General features: G+C 46.9%; 2 protein-coding genes across 4 annotated transcripts in view; one reads left to right on the top strand and one right to left on the bottom strand.

The window, feature by feature from the left end:
• Positions 1–9,047, bottom strand: part of ATP8B1 (ATPase phospholipid transporting 8B1) — a 281,690-nt gene extending 272,643 nt beyond the window's left edge. Inside the window, exon 1 of the mRNA XM_033933791.1 lies at positions 9,027–9,047. The gene's annotated coding sequence lies outside the window, so the exon portion shown is untranslated. The remainder of the gene's footprint in view (positions 1–9,026) is intronic.
• A 150-nt stretch (positions 9,048–9,197) lies between these two features.
• NEDD4L (NEDD4 like E3 ubiquitin protein ligase) overlaps positions 9,198–19,574 on the top strand; it is a 656,466-nt gene continuing 646,089 nt past the window's right edge. Inside the window, exon 1 of one of the 3 annotated variants that reach the window (XM_033933707.1) lies at positions 9,198–9,307. Coding sequence is in view for 2 of the 3 variants with exons in the window: in XM_033933724.1 (XP_033789615.1) it covers positions 10,934–10,978 (45 nt within the window). In the remaining variant the exon portion in view is untranslated. Of the gene's footprint in view, positions 9,308–10,046; positions 10,979–19,574 lie in introns of those variants that run through there. The other 2 variants (XM_033933724.1, XM_033933698.1) reach the window with 2 other exon arrangements.

Genomic DNA, 19,574 nt, shown 5'->3' with positions numbered 1-19,574 from the left:
TGGATTCACCAAGGGTAGGTCCAGTCAATCCAATCTCATCAGTTTCTTTGACTGGGTAACAAGGAAACTGTATTTGGGAGAGTCCCTAGATGTCGTGTACTTGGACTTCAGCAAAGCTTTTGATAGCGTCCCCCACCGCAGGCTATTGAGCAAAATGAAATTGATGGGATTAGGTGAAACACTTACAGCATAGGTTCATGATTGGCTGAGTGGTAGACTTCAGAGGGTGGTTGTTAATGGTACCATCTCTAAAACATCGGAGGTAGCCAGTGGAGTGCCGCAGGGCTCGGTCTTGGGCCCGATCCTGTTCAACATATTTGTAAGAGACATGACTCAAGGACTTCAAGGTAAAATAACATTATTCGCTGATGATGCCAAACTATGTAATATTGTGAGTAACGGCAATCTGTCCGACAGCATGACGCAAGACCTGCTTTTGTTGGAACAGTGGTCCTCGACCTGGCAGCTTAGCTTCAACGCTAACAAATGCAAGGTCATGCACCTTGGCAACAATAATCCGTGCAGAACGTACACATTGAATGGAGAAACCTTAGCAAGGTCTGCCGCAGAACGGGATTTGGGAGTGATCATCAGCGATGACATGAAAACGGCCAAACAAGTGGAGAAGGCTTCATCTAAGGCTAGGCAAATGCTGGGTTGTATCCGGAGAAGTTTTGTTAGTCGGAAGCCCGACGTCCTAATGCCTTTGTACAGAACCATGGTGAGACCTCATCTGGAGTACTGCGTACAATTCTGGAGGCCACATTACCGCAAAGATGTGCTGAGAATCGAGTCGGTACAGCGAATGGCCACCAAGATGGTCTCGGGGCTCAAAGATCTATCATACGAAGAAAGGCTGAACAAATTGCGGCTATACTCTCCCGAGGAACGTAGAGAGAGAGGGGACATGATTGAGACGTTTAAGTATATCACTGGTCGCATCAAGGTAGAAGATAATGTTTTCCTTCTTAGGGGACCCTCAGCCACAAGAGGACACCCGCTGAAAATAAAGGGCGGGAAGTTTCATGGCGACACCAGGAAGTACTTCTTCACTGAAAGAGTGGTGGACAGCTGGAATAGGCTCCCAGTACAGGTGGTTGAGGCCAGCAGTGTGCAAATTTTTAAGATCATTTGGGATGCTCATGTCGGGTCTCTTTGAGGGAAAAGGTCATCAGAGAGCAATTAACTAGGGGGATGGGTCATTGGAGTGGGCAGACTCGATGGGCCTTGGCCCTTTTCTGCCGTCACTTTCTATGTTTCTATGTTTCTATCACCTCTTAACTTCATTCTATGCCCTCTCATTCCGGAGCTTCCTTTCAAATGAGACTCACCTCATGTACATTTATGCCACATAGGTATTTTGTCTCTATCATATCTCCTCTCTCCTGTCTTTCCACCAAAGTATACATATTGAGATCTTTAAGTCTGTCCCCATACACCTTATTATGAAGACCACCAACCATTTTAGTAGCCTGCTCTGTCAAGCAGGGACTGTCTCTTACATATGTGGAGAGGCATAATCAAAAGATATGTCTAAGTCTGATTCAGACGTATGGAATTAGACGCCCAGTGTCGGCAGTGGGAAAATGTCCATTCTCAAAAAATACGTCTAAAATATTTTCTTATGAGAATTGTCTATCTGGATATCCAGGCTATTGTTCATCCAGATCACCAGGTCTATCTTTATACCACATTCACGACCAAACTTTCGTCCAAGTCCCAAATGCCCAGAACAAAACCTTTTGGACGTAGGAGGGGTCAGCATTATGATGGACTGGCCACCCAGACATGGCAACAGAGCAGTGGGGTACCTTACAAGGCACTGCTGTGAACTTTACAAAAAGGGTGCCACATAAACATCTCACCAGAACTCCCTTATAGGTTATGATGAGCCCCCCCAAACCCATTATACTCACCTGTCTACAACCCCAATAGCCCTTATGGCTGCAGGTGCCACCTATATGGCAGCAGAGTAGGGTTTTTTGGTGGGTGCACATATTCCACCCACATGTAGTGGTTATAGTGGCTTATGAGCCTGGGTCATCCTCTCTATGGTTCACTAGCCCACCCACCCCAGGCTATTTAAGAGACTTATGTGCACTGTGCAGCTCTACTAGGCTTTCCTGATGTTCTGGAGACAGGTATGTACTTTTTTATTCCGATCTTTGTGGGGGTGTGAGGGGGGTCAGTGAACACTGGGGGAGTGTGTGTGTGTGTCTACTTTGCCTCTGCAGTGGTTATCTGGTCACTTTGGATACTTTTTGGGCACTTATACCTGTCTTCACATTCTCTAACTCACAACATATACGTTCCGTCCAGGAAGTCTAGTAAAACATTTGATTATCCCTGCAAGACGACTAAGTCTAGGTTGGCCCCCATCCCGCCCTAACCACTCCTCCAGATACGCCCTTTTTAAGCTCTGGGTGCACAGTGGCATTCAGAGGCCCAAAACGTTCCTGGATACATCCCCAAAATAGCTTTGATTATCGGCACTTGGACGACCTGTCTTTTAGGTGGTCCAAGTGCCGACTTGGGTGGGTTTTTAGACGTCTTTAAGTTTTGATTATAAGCCCCTTATTGTACAGCTTTGTTTATGTCTAATAGCGCTATAGAAATGATACGTCGTAGTAGTTATATGTACCTGGGTCAGGGTGAAGTTAGAGAAACATCAATGAGTTTGGACAGTTTCTTCACCTATGATTTCAAAATATTAGGAAAAAAAAGGATGGCCGGAGCTAGGGAAAGGGAGAAGGAATAAAGAGGAGGAGATGGAAGAAATGTGATGGACAACTGTGAATCTAGTCATGGAAGGAATTAGCCATTGTCTGTAAAGAGAAGGGTTTGTTCTCGGGGGTGGGACCTTTCCTCAGGGGTGGAACTGTTGATTCAGTGAGGGCTGGGGCCTGGATTCAAGGGCTAGTCTATTGACTGGGGGAAGGGTTGGGGGTAGGATTAGATGATGCAAAGTTTCTGTGAGGGGAAAGTGGATCAGAGAGTGTGGTGTTTGTGTGGGTAGGGATTGGAGATTTTTTTGGGGGGAGGGGTAATTGGAAGGTGCAGGGCTGATGCAGGAGGAGGGGATCCGAGTCTGGGGGTTGGTGCAGGTGGGAACCATGAACTAGCTGTGTTGCCCCAGCCAGCTGTCAATGTCACAGTCAGAACACTATTGGCCTTGCCATGTAAAATGATGCTATCTGCCCTATGCGGTAAATGCTGGGCAGATGCAGAATATGCCTCCTTGCATTTACCACAAAGCTTTTTGTATTTACTGCATGGTAATTTTGGCATTAACTGTGCAATAAATGCAAAATTTACTGCTGCTTATTTAAAAAAAAAAAAACTCTCTTAATGTGTTCCTACTCTCTTCTTGTCTTTCTCATACTTATAACATAATTGTGATTCTTTGGGGTTATGAGCTTTTGATGAGGTTTTCAATATAAAATCTAATTTCTTGACGTAGTTGAGAGGGGTAAGGAAGATCTGATCTACTCCCACACCGCAAATGTCGTTGAGTAACCCAAAGTTGTCACTTTTTCATTTCTCCCCCCTCTCCCCTGTCAGAGGCAGAACCAGTGTTTGGAATTTCATTAACTGTTTTAACAAACTAAAAGATTATGCTTTCATTCCAAATGCCACCATTACAGGATTGCAGCTATACTAGTTTGACAAGAGTTTTTCAACAGAGCTGCCCAAACTGTTAACTGCTGACATGAACAATCGCAGGAATAGAGCAGCATTATATCACGCTAAGCCACATTCAAATGCCAAAGTAATTTTTCTAGTTTTAAGGTTTATGCTCGGAACATTTTCTCGTTTTGGAGGCAGTTCTTCTTATAGGAGCAGTCACATACACATATACATACTGGCAAATTCTATATAGGTCATTTAAAGTTAAGCACCTACAGCAGGTGACTTTTTGGGCTGGTCCTGGATTTCTGCCAACTTCATTCTGGTGCATTATCGGACCTGCAGCACTGATATCAATCGGTAGAATCGTGGTAGGTAAAAATACTACACTGCTTTGGGACGTAAGTTTAAAACCAGGACCAGCCAAAAAGTTTCTCTCTAGTAATGGGTAACTTAGTAGCCCATTGGCAACTCTATTCTGCCCCGTAGGTAGGCCCCACTATTGAACACTCACAGACATAGGAGTCAACTTTTCAAAATGAATAGGGGGGTGCTCAAGTTCTGCCCCTGACTCCGCCCCCTTAATAATAGTACTACAGTAGACTCAGTTATCTGCCACCAATGGGATTGGTGGATGCCAGATAATTGTAGTTTCTGGTTGCATAAGAGTTACTGTAAAAATAGTTTTGCCTCCCTTCCCACCTCATTCTGTCATCCCCCCCCACTTATTTATTTATTTTTTAAATTTCTATTCCACCTATCAACTAGGCGGCTTACAGATTCATCTGTTCTTTCCTTCTTTCTGGGTCACTTTATCTCCCCTCCTTCTCTCCCCCTTCTCCTCCCACTTATGGGTCCAGCATCCATCCATCTCCCCTGCCCTTAGCCCTGCACGACCAGCATCCATGTTCCTTCCTCCTCCCCCCCTTAATCATACATCCATATCCCCTGCCCTTCACCCTGCAGGACCAGTATCCATGACCCTTCCGCCCCCCCCCCCGCCTCCCCCCACACTTATGGGTCCAGCATCCATGGCAGCCGGTCCTTATAAACCCCTCTTTCCCTCTGCCCCCAAAGCAGCAGGCAGCTGGGTCCTGACAATCCTCCCTCCCTCCAGCCCCGAAGCACCATCCATGGCAGCTAGTCCTGACAACACCCCTCCCTCCCTCACTTACCTGAAGCAGTAGTGGCAGCCGTTGAGCAGAGGATGCACCATAAACAAGCTGTTTCTGGCCAGCCCCAGCAGGTCCTTTCCTCTGCCACACCAGTGACACCTTGGAAGTCTCTTCCATGTTTAGTGTTGTGCCTGACGGTAGCGAAAGGGAAGTGGGGACAGCCTGTGTGGTATGGTGGACCAGAGCAGTTTTGTTTTGGTGGTGTTTAGTTTGAGTTTGTTAGAGAGTGCCAAAGAGTAGATTTTTTTCAATGCCATTGGAAACTTTTGCTGAAGCATCCTTAACATCAGAATTGAGAGGAATTAGGAGAAAGCTGTCATCTGCGTAGGATAGTAGACATTCACCATCATTGAAGGAGAGGTTGCCTTGGGTGCTCATGAATATGTTGAATAGGACTGGAGAGAGTGGGGACCTTTGCTGCACACCACAGAAAGCTTTCCAGCTTTGAGAGAGGGACCCATCCTTCCATACAAAGTATTTTTGGTTGGTCGCCCATTGGATTTCTGCAAAACATGGGCTGGATCATTTGACGTGTGTGTTTAGACCACATCCCACCCCTTAGAAGGGGTGGTGATAGAAGATTACAGCTTTGAAAAAAGAACAGGAGCGGATTTTCAGGCTAGGATCTGAATAATCAACAGGATTAAATGCCAAGCTTGAGTGGTGCCACTTCTAACTTATTTGTAACAAATTCTTCTTTTTGAAATGATTTTGCTTTGTCATCGACAGCTTAACTTGTACTGTCACTGATTGTCAGAGTTTTTTAGCGATATTTCTTCTTTTTCTATATTCATAATGCTATAAGCCCTGTAGAGTTCTTCAGGGTTAGCATTTATGATGTCAGTAGGGGGGTGCATCTATTTAAGTGTTTGTCAGCAACCGAACAGCTGTCTTTGCGTGGGCCCGTTGAGCACTTTGGTGCCGGCTTAAAGCGTGAGTGAGAGTTTTCAACATTTTGGGGGTATTTTTTTTGCTTTGCTTGTCCTTGCGACTTAGATGATATAATTATATTTCAGGAAGTACCCTCTTTGCCCTGAAGCGGCTGGAAGGCAAAAACGCTCTGGCCACCATTGGATGTGGTGGGTATCCAGAAGAATATAACCAAGCAATTAGGAGAAAATCAAACTCTAATAATTTATAGATTTTTCAATCAATAAATATGAAAAACCATAGAAAAATCTCACTGTTACAACCAATAAAAATAAAAATGTATATGAAAGTGTTGCAGCTCATTGGTTGGAGAGTTGTCGGCTGTGGGTCTCATGGTTCTCCCTATACAGAGAACATTCTTCCTCCTGAAGAAGCTGTGAGTGAAACACGAAATCGTAAAGGAAGAGCTATGAAGAGCTATGAAGATAATGGATTACTTATTTGTGGCTGTTTGAAGTTTATTTTTTTTTTCACGTTTTGGGTTTTTTCACTTGGAGATTGAAAAGCCAAGATAAACATCGGTGCCGAGAGAAGTGGTGGAGAGGAAAACGGTGTCCAAGTTCAAAGAAGCGTGGGATGAACACAGAGGATCTAGAATCAGAAAATAATATGAACTATTTAACTAAGTCCAGTACTGGGCAGACTTGCACAGTCTGGGTCTGTATATGGCCTTTTGGGGGAAGATGGGCTGGAGAGGGCTTCAATGGCTGGGAGGGTGTAGATGGGCTGGAGTAGATTTTGACAGAGATTTCGGCAGTTGGAACCCAAGCACAGTACCGGGTAGAGCTTTGGATTCTTGCCCAGAAATAGCTAAGAAGAAAAAATTTAAATTGAATCAGGTTGGGCTGACTGGATGGACCATTCAGGTCTTTATTTGCCGTCATCTACTATGTTACTATGTTACCAGTTTATACTGACCAAGTTATCTGAGATAAGTGCTTCTTTATTTATATTTTCTCTGGTGGTTGATAAATTGAAAAAATTTTTCTCCCTGGCTTTGGGTTGGTCAGGAGGGTTACTGGTGCAATGATGTTCAAAATATACCACTGCTAACTTGGATGGTGTATATCTGAGCATTTTCATATAAATTTTTATTTTTATTGGTTGTAACATAGTGAGATTTTTTTTTTGTGGTTTTTGATGAATATCCAGAAGCCCACATCGCAAAGATAAGTTGATTTAAACTACCTTACTTTTCAAGTTCTGCACTGCACTGTGTGGTTTGAACAATTTAATTAGAGAATGACACGGTGACAAAATTCATCACCGTTCCCGTCCCCGCGGATAACTGCGGAAAACCATCTTCATGTCATTATTTAAAGAGAGAGGGAAGAATCAGAGTATGAATGGCCACAACCACTGACCCACAAGCTTTGCTTTGAAGAATGCTGGTGTAGAAGGACTGAGGTTGAAATAGACACTAGAAAATGACATGGGATTATTTCCCGCGGTTATCCGCGGGGACAGGAACGGTGATGAATTTTGTCACCGTGTCATTCTCTAAATTTAATAACTACTGTACTGTCATTTTCACTCTTTTGTGTGGCTAACATCCTGCAATACTAACATAAACAAGTGGAACTATCCATGTTCAATGTTTAAGAGTAACTGTGATTAAAGATCAAGGAGGTTTTCTGAGCCTATGACGTAACCATACCCTCTCTAGTCAGAGAACAATTCTTCTCTAACGGGGTTCTGAGGCTTTTTCCTCTGATGAGCTATTGCTTGTTGTTGATTCTTCCACCTCTGTAGAGGATTAAGGCCAGGATTCTCAAAAACCCGTGTTAAAAAGCAACCGTCTACTAACGCAGCCCTTTTTATAGCGAATCTAAAAAAACTGAGACATTCTCAAAAAATCTTGCATGCAAATGAGATTGACGGACAGCAGCGAAGATTTGCTAAATTTGCATGTGCCCATCGCTGGTGATAGCGATGGGCACATACACAGAAAAAAACGCTGTCAAGAAAAAACAAAAACACAACAACAGCAGGAGGGATGCCTACACTCTCTCGTTACCCTAAAATCCCCAATGCGACCTTCATATGGGGCGTCCAGGTCAATCAGAGCTTTAGGCCCCTTCTTGGTGCATCCCATAGGAGGGGCCTTATACAACTTGGGCCAATCAGAGCCTCAGGCCCCTCCGCTGGTGCATCCCAAGATGCACCAGGGAGAGGAAGGCCCATTTTAGATAATGCAGGCAGCTGGGAGGAGGGAGTCCACGTCCCTCCGGGCCATCTATTTTGAGGTAAGGGGGAGGTGGGCGATGGAGACAGGTGTGGATATCTCTCCTGCTGCAGGGGGGGTCGCGGCAGGGATTTTAGGGCAGCAGGAGAGTGTGGGCATCTCTCCTGCTGCTAGGGGGGGGGTCGTGGCTGGGATTTTAGGGCAGCGGGAAAGTGTGGACATATCTCCCACTGTAAGGGGGGGAGGGTGTTGTGTTCACTGCCGCCGCTGAAGGGAAGGGATATTATGATGTTGCGGAAAGAATGGGCATCTCTCCCGCTGCATCACAACACACAGGGGCTTTCTAGCAGTTTCTGACACTGACCGGCACCCCTGAACCAGTCGCATATTTTTGTTGCCAAAAGCCGACACCGCTTTTTGAAAATGGCTCGGCATTTTTAAGAATCCACCAGGAGGGCTCCTGTCATTGTTGAAGAGTCCATTTGCATGTCAGTGTCGGAAACTGATAGAAACCTAGACAGAGATAATCCGTTTTGATAATCTGCCGCTAAACTGTGTACAGGCTAAACCGCTGGATAAAAGTTTAGCGATGACATTGAAGTTTTGAGAATCTGGGCCTAAGTGACTTGCCCTGGGTCACAGGGATTTTTTTTTTTTTACTAAGCTGCACTAGTAAATGGACTTAGCTTATCCTTGTGTGTGCCTTTCTCATACAAACTCATTGCTAGTGTGGCTGTAAAATGGGCTTTTTTTTTTTCTATTTGTTGCATTTCTGGTTGTGTGGTAATGTTACCATTAACATATGGCCATAAACCCCCCCCCAAAAAAAAAAAATAACATAGAAACACCTACCATCCCCTACTTAGAAAGCACTACAAGCTCCTGCATTATGGATACACAAACCAGTTATTGCGGCCATAATGTCAGTAAACTAGCACATTCATACCAATTCTCTGCTGTTGACACCCCCCCTCCCCCCCAAAAAATACTGCAAGCTTAAGTTTGCTAATGGAAAAACTAACACGGAAGGCTTTTTAGTATGTCCTGTATTAGTCCGTTTTTCCTGAGTTAGAGCCCCTTAGATTTTTATTTTACGTGGTTTTACTTACCTTGCTGTAATCAACATATGACAGGGATCTGATCTTTGGAAAGCAGCCTTTAAACGAAATAAAAGAGACACGAGAAGAAAACAAAGATTTTCAATGACAGAAATCAAAAGCAGGATGCTGATGTAGGAGGAGCTAGATGAATAAGGGTAGATAGAGCCCATCAAGGACATCTATTAAGCACACCTGAGGCATCTCAAGCCACGGGGCTTCGTTGGACTTCCCTAGCAACGGTCAGGTGGCACTAGACAGATTCTGTCGTGGGCAGAGACTGAGTCAGCCAGGTGGGTGTTGGCATAGTGAAAACCTCCACCTGCCTTATCTGTGCATGGACACGGAGGCCACAAGATCGCTGTTTTCTCACTGTGGAATTGGGAGAGGGCCAGGGGGGGGGGGAGATTATTATTATTATTACATACATCTGCAGAGTAAAACGTGGCACACTGTACTTAAACAAGGGGGCTCGCATGACTTTAAACGGAACCAGCCTGTAACTACTCTGACGATGTCCCTTTCATAAACTCAGCATATTGGACTCAATTTTTTTAACAAAGCAGCTAATTTCGCGCTAGCGTCGCTAGGGGGCGCTGTTTGCCTGCCAGAACGAGGAAAGCCCTCCTGAAAAGCCGTGGCTCAGATTCGGACCTTAAGTCTTTATTTACAGAAACAAAAGACATGCACTCGGCCCAGATCTCTAAAAAGATCGCGCTCTGATATACTGTAACACAATTTATGCAAAGCACACGGCGTTAGAAAACTGAGCCGACCACAGCCTTTGAAGAGGGGGGGGGGGTTAACCATATTTTAAAATGCATTTCTTTTATTTGAAATACCTGCATGCAATGCATTATTAGGAGACGGGGGAACCCTTAGTAATACGAATTCCCCCTGCAAATCTACGTAGGTGCACATGCACGCTGCCTCCTCCGCCTCGCCTTTCCCATTCTCCACCCCCTTTTCTTTCCTTCCTTCCTTCCTCCGTCACTTTTTTTTTTTTTCTCTCTCTCTCTCGGCCGGGGCCAAGAAACTCAACCGAACCTCACGGCTTCCGCCTTTTGCTCTCCCCCTCTCACTTATTGGCTTGCAGGGGCTGCTCTTCCCGCCCCTCCCTTTGCAGTTTTTTTTGCTCGATCTCCTCGTTAGTCAGGGGGTGGGGACGGGGCTAAACTGGGCGCTGGCAATCGACTCTGTTACTGGGGCTGGTTTGTATGAGGGCAGGCCCCCCCCCCTGATCCTTATCTATCAAAAAAAGGTGGTGGGGGGAGAAGGAGCGAATGCCTGATTAAACCCTGAGGGAAGGGTGTGCTCCCGAGACAAAAAGCACGGGGGGGAGGGGGGAAAGCCCAGCAGCAGCAGCAGCAGCAGCAGCAGCAGCGTGAGAGTCGCTCCTGAGGAGCGAGCCATGCACTGTGGAGAAACTCGGGCGCATGTGGATCCCGACTGACAGAGCGCGAGCTCAGCTGTGAGAGACATCCACGAAGAAAAAAAACCTGCACGCGGGGAGCCCAGAAGCGCTCGGAACAACCCACACGGTGCGAGCCAGCGCGCGGATTGAGATCCATTGAAAGAGGGCAAGCCCAGCGTTGCTTACACACACGCATACTGGAGAGAGAAGGTGGGAGGGAGCGTCGCTCCGTGCTGTGTAGGAAGAAAGGTTTGCAGCACCGGAGGGGGATAAACACGTTCAACCTCCTCGTGTGGCTCCTGGAGAGAGACGTTTGCCTGCAAGATCTTTGGAGACCTCGCTTTGCCCAGCCATTGTGGGGTTTGTTTGTTTTTTTCTCTCTTTCTCTCCAACTGCACATTCTTAGTGGATCGTAATCTTCAGAGTCCGGAGCGTGCGGCATATTTGTGGAGCTGTGCTTTTTTTTTTTTTTTTAAATTATTATTAACGTTTTATTTCAATTTCCATGGCGACCGGCGTAGAACCAATTTATGGACTTTCCGAAGATGAGGTGAGTGCACTGGGGATTTTTTTTCTTTGGCTTCTCCTGCAAAAAAAAAAAAAAAAGCATGCAGAGCACCTGAATTGGGGCGGCCTAAAGCTGCAAGCTACGGGACTCGTTTTAAATGAACAATTCCGGTGGCAGCCCCCCCAGTTCAAAAAACCAAAAAAAGTGGTTAAAACCGAGAGGAAAGCCTGATTGAAAGAGGCGCTGATTTTTGTATTGTAGCAATAATACTGTCCCCTTTTCAGGTGCCTGGTAATGTGTGGGGTGTTTGAGGCTAGTTTGTACATGCTGATTTCTTTTGCTTTTGTCCATATTTTCAACTTTGTAAAGCTAAGTAATTTGAGCTGGAGATAATATCGGTCGATCTGCCGAAAGAATAAAGCCTATTTATTATATGTGTGGCTGATGGTGGCTCATAGGTGTTGGAGTGGTGACATTTATTGTTGGTCTGTTAATGGCGATTGACAGCCTCCAGGGCTGATCATGGCTCGGGCTTACAGTAACTTTTTTTTTTTTTTCTTCTAGTAGCTTTCTCCAAATTAGCAGTAAAATAGCTCCTGTCAGCTCTAGCAACCCGCGAGGTGGCTTGTGCCTTCAGTTTACCTCTGACTCTCTTAGCTAATAATGTATGTGTATTTTTCTCTGCCATTTTCTCTGCTCCTAAGGTCCATAGGCGTTTTTGATTCTAAGCGTTCTAGACCAGGTGACCTTTGACCTCTGGTGTAGACAGGGAGCCTGCTTTGTTGCATGTCATAGGTCAAAGCCCAAACTCATGGCAGTCGTTTGCCAGTAGGATTTTGGTTGCCTTGCCTTTGTAGGGAAACGCATGTTAAAAAAAAAAAAGTTCTTTGCAACGTGATAGATAAACCTAGTTTATCTGCTCCATTAGTTGCCAGTCTTTTAAGGTGTTTATACGTCTACATAGAGACTTTATTTTTTTTTCTTTCTTTTGCTTTCTCGTAAGACCTGATTGACAATAGCCACCCTTTGGAAGGTTGTAGTGGGGGTGTGGTGTGATGTGCAGACCCACAAAAGCCATTCCTGTTTTTATTGTGTGATTCAGTGTTCTCCCTGGGACCTTTTGAATGGGTGCACCATCCAGCTGTTTGTTTGTTTTTTAACTGACTACCTGGCTAGATTAACAGAAGATGCTATAATACTGTGCTGTATTCCCCTGTTGCCACCCAGCTAAAACTACTTTTTCATGCCACCTGGCTAGCAAATGTTCCTGGGGAGAATGGTGTGATTGTTTCTACAATTCAGCATTGTAAAGATGTGCACAGAGGTAAGCATTGCTTCTCCTCCCCCACTCCCCTTGGGGTTAAGGTTTAACTCTGTAGAGAAAAAGGTTGCTATGCCTGACTGCTCTGATAAAAACTAGTTATTAACTGGCAGATTTTGTTGCACAGAGATGGTAGTGAGGGCCCTCAATACTCCGTCTGAAGAAATACATGACATTTTGTGTTTGTTTTTTAAAAATTAACAGAAGTACACAACACAGAACAGTACATCACGATCTCTCTTTTTGTATCAGTCAGCCCATCCCTTACTGATTCCTTCTCCTTCCAGTAATATCACAAAGACACGGTTCAACAGCGTGTCTCCTATTAGGAAAATCAGTTTATGTGTAGGAATTTGAGACAGTAATGCATGATGATGCTACAACAGTGGATTGACTGGGGTGCACTTTCTTGCTTGCTTGGTTACATCATAAGGATTTGTGGGCATCAATTGAGAAAGAAATGAACAAAAACAGGCAGACTTTGGGCCTTTATACTTCTGAGTGATGAAGGCTGTTGAAATCTAGGGCCAGGTGTACTTAGGTTTGTTTGTTGTTGTTTTTTTTTTTCCATAGATACAACTTTTTAAATATGTGGCAGTGCTTTTCATCCTTTTTGTGGCCGTGACCCTATAATTGTTTTGAAAAGCAATTATGTGATCCCAGTTAATTCAGAATAATAATGTACCTATGGAGAGTCTACTCTGTTCGTGACCCCACATGTGACAATTTGGGAAGCTCTGCTACAGTCTTGTGATCCCAGTTAATTCAGAATAATAATGTACCTATGGAGAGTCTACTCTGTTCGTGACCCCACATGTGACAATTTGGGAAGCTCTGCTACAGCCTTCAGTAGGTTCAATACATGTCCAGAAAAATATGGACAAGAATAAGCACACAAGTTTGAGAAATTTTGTTGTTTGCTTCATAGGATAAGAAGCAGGTAGCTTTGTTGTGTGAATGTCAGCTCATGTCCTCCTGAATAGCTGAGAGGGAAAGTTTGTTTTTAACAGCGACCCTTAAGTTACCTTAGAAACCTATAAGTTTCAAGCTTATTTAAAATTTCTTATACTGCCTAATCAAACCTTCTAGGCGGTGTACAAAATCGTTAAAAACATTTGTTAAAATACAGTTTAAAAAGACAAAGCATCACCAGGAATAATAACAACTTTAAGAGACATAAAAGCATTAACAAATGGGAACAAAAGGGAAAGAAGGGCTGGAAGTACAATAAGCAAGGAGAAAAAGAACATGTAAGGAGAAAAACATTACATTACATTAGGGACTTCTATTCCGCCTATACCTTGCAGTTCAAGGCGGATTACAAAAGAGCTAACTGGACATTTCCAGTGAAGTTACAACAGTTTTGGGTTTTTTTTTGGTTACAAGGGAGGAGAGGTACCTGGATTAATTCTGGAAGAACTTGCAAATTGGATATTAAATTGACTGTACGTTACTGTGTGATATAACAAATAGATTACAGTTAGAGTACAAATAAGATTACGTTACATTTCAGGGATCTGAATACTTGGTTGGTGTTTTAGGGAGGAAGAGATTATTTAAGTGGAGGTTTTGGGGGAGAATTTATCTAAGAGGAGGGGGAAGGGTTGGGTTAAGATATTTGGATACATTTTTTGAAAAGTAGAGTTTTGATTTCTTTTCGAAAAGTTTTGAAGTCTCCAGTTGCCGTCAACAGGTTGGAGATGGAGTGGTTAAGTTTTGCTGCTTGCGTCGCCAGAAGGTTATCAAACATCTTTTTGCGCTGAGTGCCCTTGAGTGGAGAAAAGGCAAAAGGGTTTGGAGTTCTTCTTTGTCTTGAGGTGAGGGTCTGGTTTAGGCGATAGGGAGGGGTGCTGATGGTAAAATCCTGCTAGGTTCTAGGTCGCCTTAAAAGGGCTGTTAGGTTTCAAAAGCATCAAGCAAGAGAAATGTCTTTAACTGCGTCTTAAAGTCTATAAGTGTGATTTTCCACATAGGTAATTCGAGATACTGTTCCAGAGAGAGGGAACGCTAACTGAAAAAATTGAAGTCCTCATTGTGTGTTTATGTTTCAGTGATGGTGAAAGGTCACTTGGTCAGCCATTCCATTACAGCAGAGTCAAGCCAGCTGCCGTATGGCAGGCCACCCCGGGCAACACGGACCTCCAGCGGAAACTCTCTAAAAATAAAAAAAATAAAGTGATCGAGGTTTCAATGGGATAGAGAAGGTTTTGAGTTGTAGATTAGAGAATGACACGGTGGCTGTTACCCGCGTCTAGCTGCAGGTAACCCGCCAAAACGGTGACAAAAAAAGGTCACCGCGAGTACGGGGACAAGGCCATTCTCCGCCCCACAGAGTGGTGAATGGTCTTGTCTTCGCAGTTAAAGGAGTAAGCACGCGCGGTGAACGAGCGTGCGGTCCTGCAGCTCCCTCCCTCCCTTGTCTGGCAGCTCCCTCCCTCCCTTCTCCTTTACCTTCTCTTTGTGGCGATTTCTATAAGGCTATGTGTTGTATTGCAGCCGAAGTCTTGAAGTCTCCTCTGACGCAACTTCTTGTTTCCGGTTGCATCGGAGGAGACTTTTCCAGCAGCCAACGCGACGCGACTTCAAGGCTCCGGCTGCAATACAATGCATAGCCTTATAGAAATCGCCACAAAGAGAGGGAGGGAGATGCATGGCTGACCGGCGGGAGGGAGCTGCTGGACCGTGCGAAGGGTGCTGGGGGCATGGAGAAGAGAAGACGCTGGAAGGGTTAGGATTAGGAACTGGGGACGAAAGAGAGGGGAGAAGACACTGGGAAATGGGGAAGAGAAAGTAGGGAGAAGACGCTGGGAAAGAGGATAGATTAAGAATATTTGAATCGCTATCCCCTTTTGACTCTTCCCTATAAATCTCCCCTGCCTTTTCTCCTTACCTCCCCACCTCCCTTCCCCAATCCCATCCACTTTGATTAATTCCTTCTTCTTAAAGAACAATCTTCTCTCTAGGTTTGTGGGGACGGGACGGTGACCGGGACCAAGCCCACGGGAGGGGACAGTGATGGGGACGAGCTTGCGGAGACGGGGATAATTTTTTTCCCCATGTCATTCTCTACTGTAGATCTTACATTATCCCAGGACAAGCAGGCAGGTATTCTCACTAGTGGGTGATGTCATCCGACAGAGCCCCGATACGGACATCTTGCAAGCATGTCTTGCTTGAAGAAACTCAGAAGTTTCGAGATGCCCGCACCGCGCATGCGCCAGTGCCTTCCCGCCCGATGTACCGGGCGTGTCTCCTCAGTTCTTTTCTTTCCGCGGAGCTGAGAAGTTATCTTCAATCTGCGCTGACTGAATTTCAGTTTTTCTTTGCCTTCTTTACCCGCGTTTTGGTTTATTTCTTTGAATTTACTTTCAATTTACTTTCTTTAAAAAAAAAAAAAAAAAAAAAGAGTTAAAAATTATTTCTTCCGGCGGTTCGGCCGGCCCGGCCTCGTGGCTGCGGCCTACCTCTTTCGACATTGCAGCGTCGATTTTCCGGCCTATGTCACGGCCAATCACCGGTTTTAAAAAGTGCAGCAAGTGCCAACGTGCGATTTCGTTGACGGACCCGCATCGACGCAGCCTGCAGTGTCTTGGTCCGGACCACGTTCCGAAATCGTGCAGGCCTTGTTCCACGCTCACTGCGCGCTCGTTCAAGAGGCGTTGCTTGCTTTGGGAGTCGATGTTCAAGATGGAGACTGCCAAGGATCTGTCTGCTTCTGCATCGGCTGAGGTTTCGCCGGTCCGCTCGAAACCTGCATCGACGACTCCCACATCCAGCATCGTGAAGCCAGCATCGTTTACACCGGCTACCGCTTCAAGTTCAGCTGCGGCGCCTGCCTCCGTCTCCTCGGTTCAGGTACCGCCTTCCACTGTCCCTCCCGTGGTCATCAAGGTGCCCAAAGCTACCAAGCAGAAGCACTTGGCCGCGAAGGAGCGCGAAGACCGTGCAGGAGGACCCCCTTTCGGTGCGGATCCCTCCATATCGGCTTCGCTTCGATCCCTGCTAGAAGCTCAGTTTGTCGAGCTTATGCAGACTATGGGACCCCGGCTTATCGCCAACATTCAGGGTGACGTCCGAGCACCGGTTTCAGGGGGCGGTCCGCCCCCTCCTCCTCCTCCTCCCCCTCGCCGTTCGATCTCGTTGCTCGACGAGGGGGATCGGCGGAGGGCGGCGGAAGCCTCCAGGAGGGCTTCCCTTCCTGATATGCCACCTTTAGAGCCCATCACTCCCCCACGGCAACAGGGCGCTGGGACGGTCCCTGATATTAGGAGTCCTGGGCATACTGCATCGCAGGAAGAGTTCTTCCGCACTCCATACCAGACTTGGGTGGCGCTGCGTGAGTCCGCGTCCTTACCACCTCTGCGATCCACCGCTTCGAGCCCCATCCATTCCTTAGAGGCTTCGGGGGATCGTGCGATGCACAGAAGTTCTCGCTCCCCATCCCGTCACCGGGAGGGGCATCGATCTCGTCACTCATCTCGACACTCCTCACGTCATTCGGAGGTGTCCCCACAGAAAAAGATGCAACGTTTGGGATACTCACCGTCCGATGTTTCCCAACCGGAGGGACCAGAGTATGAGGAACCATCTACCTCCTATTCTCCATGCCGGTCTCAGCTCTCCCTAGACCCGGAGGCTTCCACTTCGTCTAGTCCGTCTCGGCGGCCGGCCTTGGCAGACCAATTATCTTTCTCATCTTTTCTCCGACAGATGGCGGATGACTTAGATGTGACTTTGGATACTGGATCTAAATATTCTAAGGAGTATTTGGATACGATGCATTTGCCTCACCCTCCGGCGGAGACTCTTCGGCTTCCCTTGCACAAATTACTAGACCAGACTTTCATGCGCTGTTTTGAGACACCGTATTCTATCCCTGCGGTTCCCAGTAAGCTGGATGCTCGATACCGCATCGTTCACCACAAGGGGTTTGAGGGAGCTCAAATTTCTCATCAGTCTCTTCTGGTCGAGTCTTCTCTCAAGCGTTCTCACCCTTCCCAGGTCTACGCTTCGGTGCCTCCGGGCAGGGAGGGGAGAACGATGGACAAGTTTGGTAGACGAGTTTACCAAAACTCGATGATGGCGACTCGAGTGCTCAATTACAATTTTTTCTTCTCTTCCTATTTGGATTTCTTCTTGCCGGTCCTCCGCAAGTTCATCCCTTTCATCGATGCTGAAGCTCGGTTCCAGTTTGAAGAGGTGGTGGCAACCCTGTCCCAGTTGCGGCTGCAGCTGATGCAATCCTACGATGCCTTCGAGCTCTCGGCACGGGCTGCGGCCTGTTCAGTCGCCATGCGTCGCTTGGCATGGCTTCGCACTATTGATATGGATCCGAACCTCCAAGACAGATTGGCTAATGTGCCTTGTGCGGGAGCGGATCTGTTCGATGAGTCTATCGAGACTGTCACTAAAAAGCTTTCGGACCACGAGAAGTCTTTTCAATCTATTCTGCGTCCTAAGCCTAAGCCTCAGCAGTCTCGTCCATCTAGACCGCCTCAAATCTACCAGAGGCGTTATCAACCAAGACAGGCTCCCCTAGCGAGACAGCCTGCGAAGAGGCAGCCTCCACAGAAGACTCAGCAGAAGCCTCAGATGCCGGCTGCACCCAAGGCCACTCAGCCTTTTTGACTCTCTTCCAGGGAGCATAACCGACTTCGTTCAATCCCCTCCCGTTTTTCCCATCGGAGGTCGTCTCCACCATTTTTGTCATCGCTGGGAGACGATCACCTCGGACCTCTGGGTCCTTACCATCGTAAGAGAAGGATACTCCCTTCATTTCCAACGGGTCCCCCCGGACCATCCGCCAAGAGAGTATCCTTCCAACTCGATGCAGACCGCTCTTCTTCTACAGGAGGCGCAGGCTCTGCTTCGGCTTCGAGCCGTCGAGCCGGTGCCCGTGGATCAACGAAACCATGGGTTCTACTCCCGGTACTTCTTGGTTCCGAAGAAGACGGGCGATCTGCGTCCCATTTTGGACCTTCGAGCCCTCAACAAGTTTTTGGTCAAGGAGCGGTTCCGCATGCTGACCCTTGCTTCTCTCTACCCCCTACTCGAGCAGAAAGATTGGTTATGCTCTCTGGATCTCAAGGAGGCCTACACTCACATCCCGATACATCCGGCCTCCCACAAGTTTCTCAGATTTCGAGTGGGACATCTACATCTGCAGTATCGAGTGCTTCCATTCGGCCTTTCCTCGTCTCCCAGAGTCTTCACGAAGTGTCTGGTAGTGGTGGCCGCTGCACTCCGGAACATGGGTCTCCAGGTGTTTCCATACCTCGACGACTGGCTCATCAAGGCACCGTCGGCTCCAGAGGTCATTTCGGCGACCTTGACTACAATTTCTTTTCTGCAGAGTCTGGGCTTCGAGATCAACTTCCCCAAATCACATCTTCAGCCCACCCAGTATCTCCCCTTTATCGGGGCTGTTCTGGATACCATTCAGCTTCGAGCATTCCTTCCTCCTCAACGCATGGATGCTCTCCTTCACCTCTGCCAGTCGGTGTCTTCTCGCCCGTCCATCTCGGCGAGACACATGATGGTCCTCTTGGGCCACATGGCCTCTACAGTTCATGTGACGCCTTTTGCCAGACTACATCTCAGGATTCCTCAATGGACCCTGGCATCTCAGTGGACTCAGGTGTCCGATCCGTTGTCTCGTCACATTGTAGTCACTCCTGCTCTACGGCAGTCTCTTCTCTGGTGGATGACCTCTTCGAATCTATCCAGAGGTTTGCTGTTTCACTCTCTTCCCCACCAGAAAGTTCTCACGACCGATTCATCGAACTATGCCTGGGGGGCTCATCTGGATGGTCTAAGAACGCAGGGGTTTTGGACCACTGCGGAACGACTCCATCAAATCAATCTTCTGGAGCTCAGGGCCATCTTCAATGCTCTCCAAGCTTTCCAGCATCTGCTTCACGACATGGTGGTCCTTATTCGCACAGACAATCAGGTCGCCATGTATTATGTCAACAAACAAGGGGGCACGGGCTCGGCCCCTCTTTGTCAGGAAGCTCTTCGAGTCTGGGATTGGGCGGTTCGCCACAACACCTTCCTCAGAGCTGTCTACATTCAGGGGAAGGACAACGTCTTGGCAGACAAATTGAGTCGTCTTCTCCAACCTCACGAATGGACGCTCCATTCCAAACCCCTTCATCAGATCTTCGCTCAGTGGGGAACGCCTCAGATAGACCTCTTTGCAGCCCCCCACAACTTCAAACTGCCTCAGTTTTGCTCCAGGATCTACACTCCTCTCCGCCTCGAGGCAGACGCCTTTCTACTGGAGTGGGGGAATCGCTTCCTATATGCGTTTCCTCC

This window comes from Geotrypetes seraphini, chromosome 1 (assembly GCF_902459505.1).
Source record: "Geotrypetes seraphini chromosome 1, aGeoSer1.1, whole genome shotgun sequence".
NCBI lineage: Eukaryota > Metazoa > Chordata > Amphibia > Gymnophiona > Dermophiidae > Geotrypetes > Geotrypetes seraphini.
This window is presented reverse-complemented; position numbering and strand designations above follow the sequence as displayed.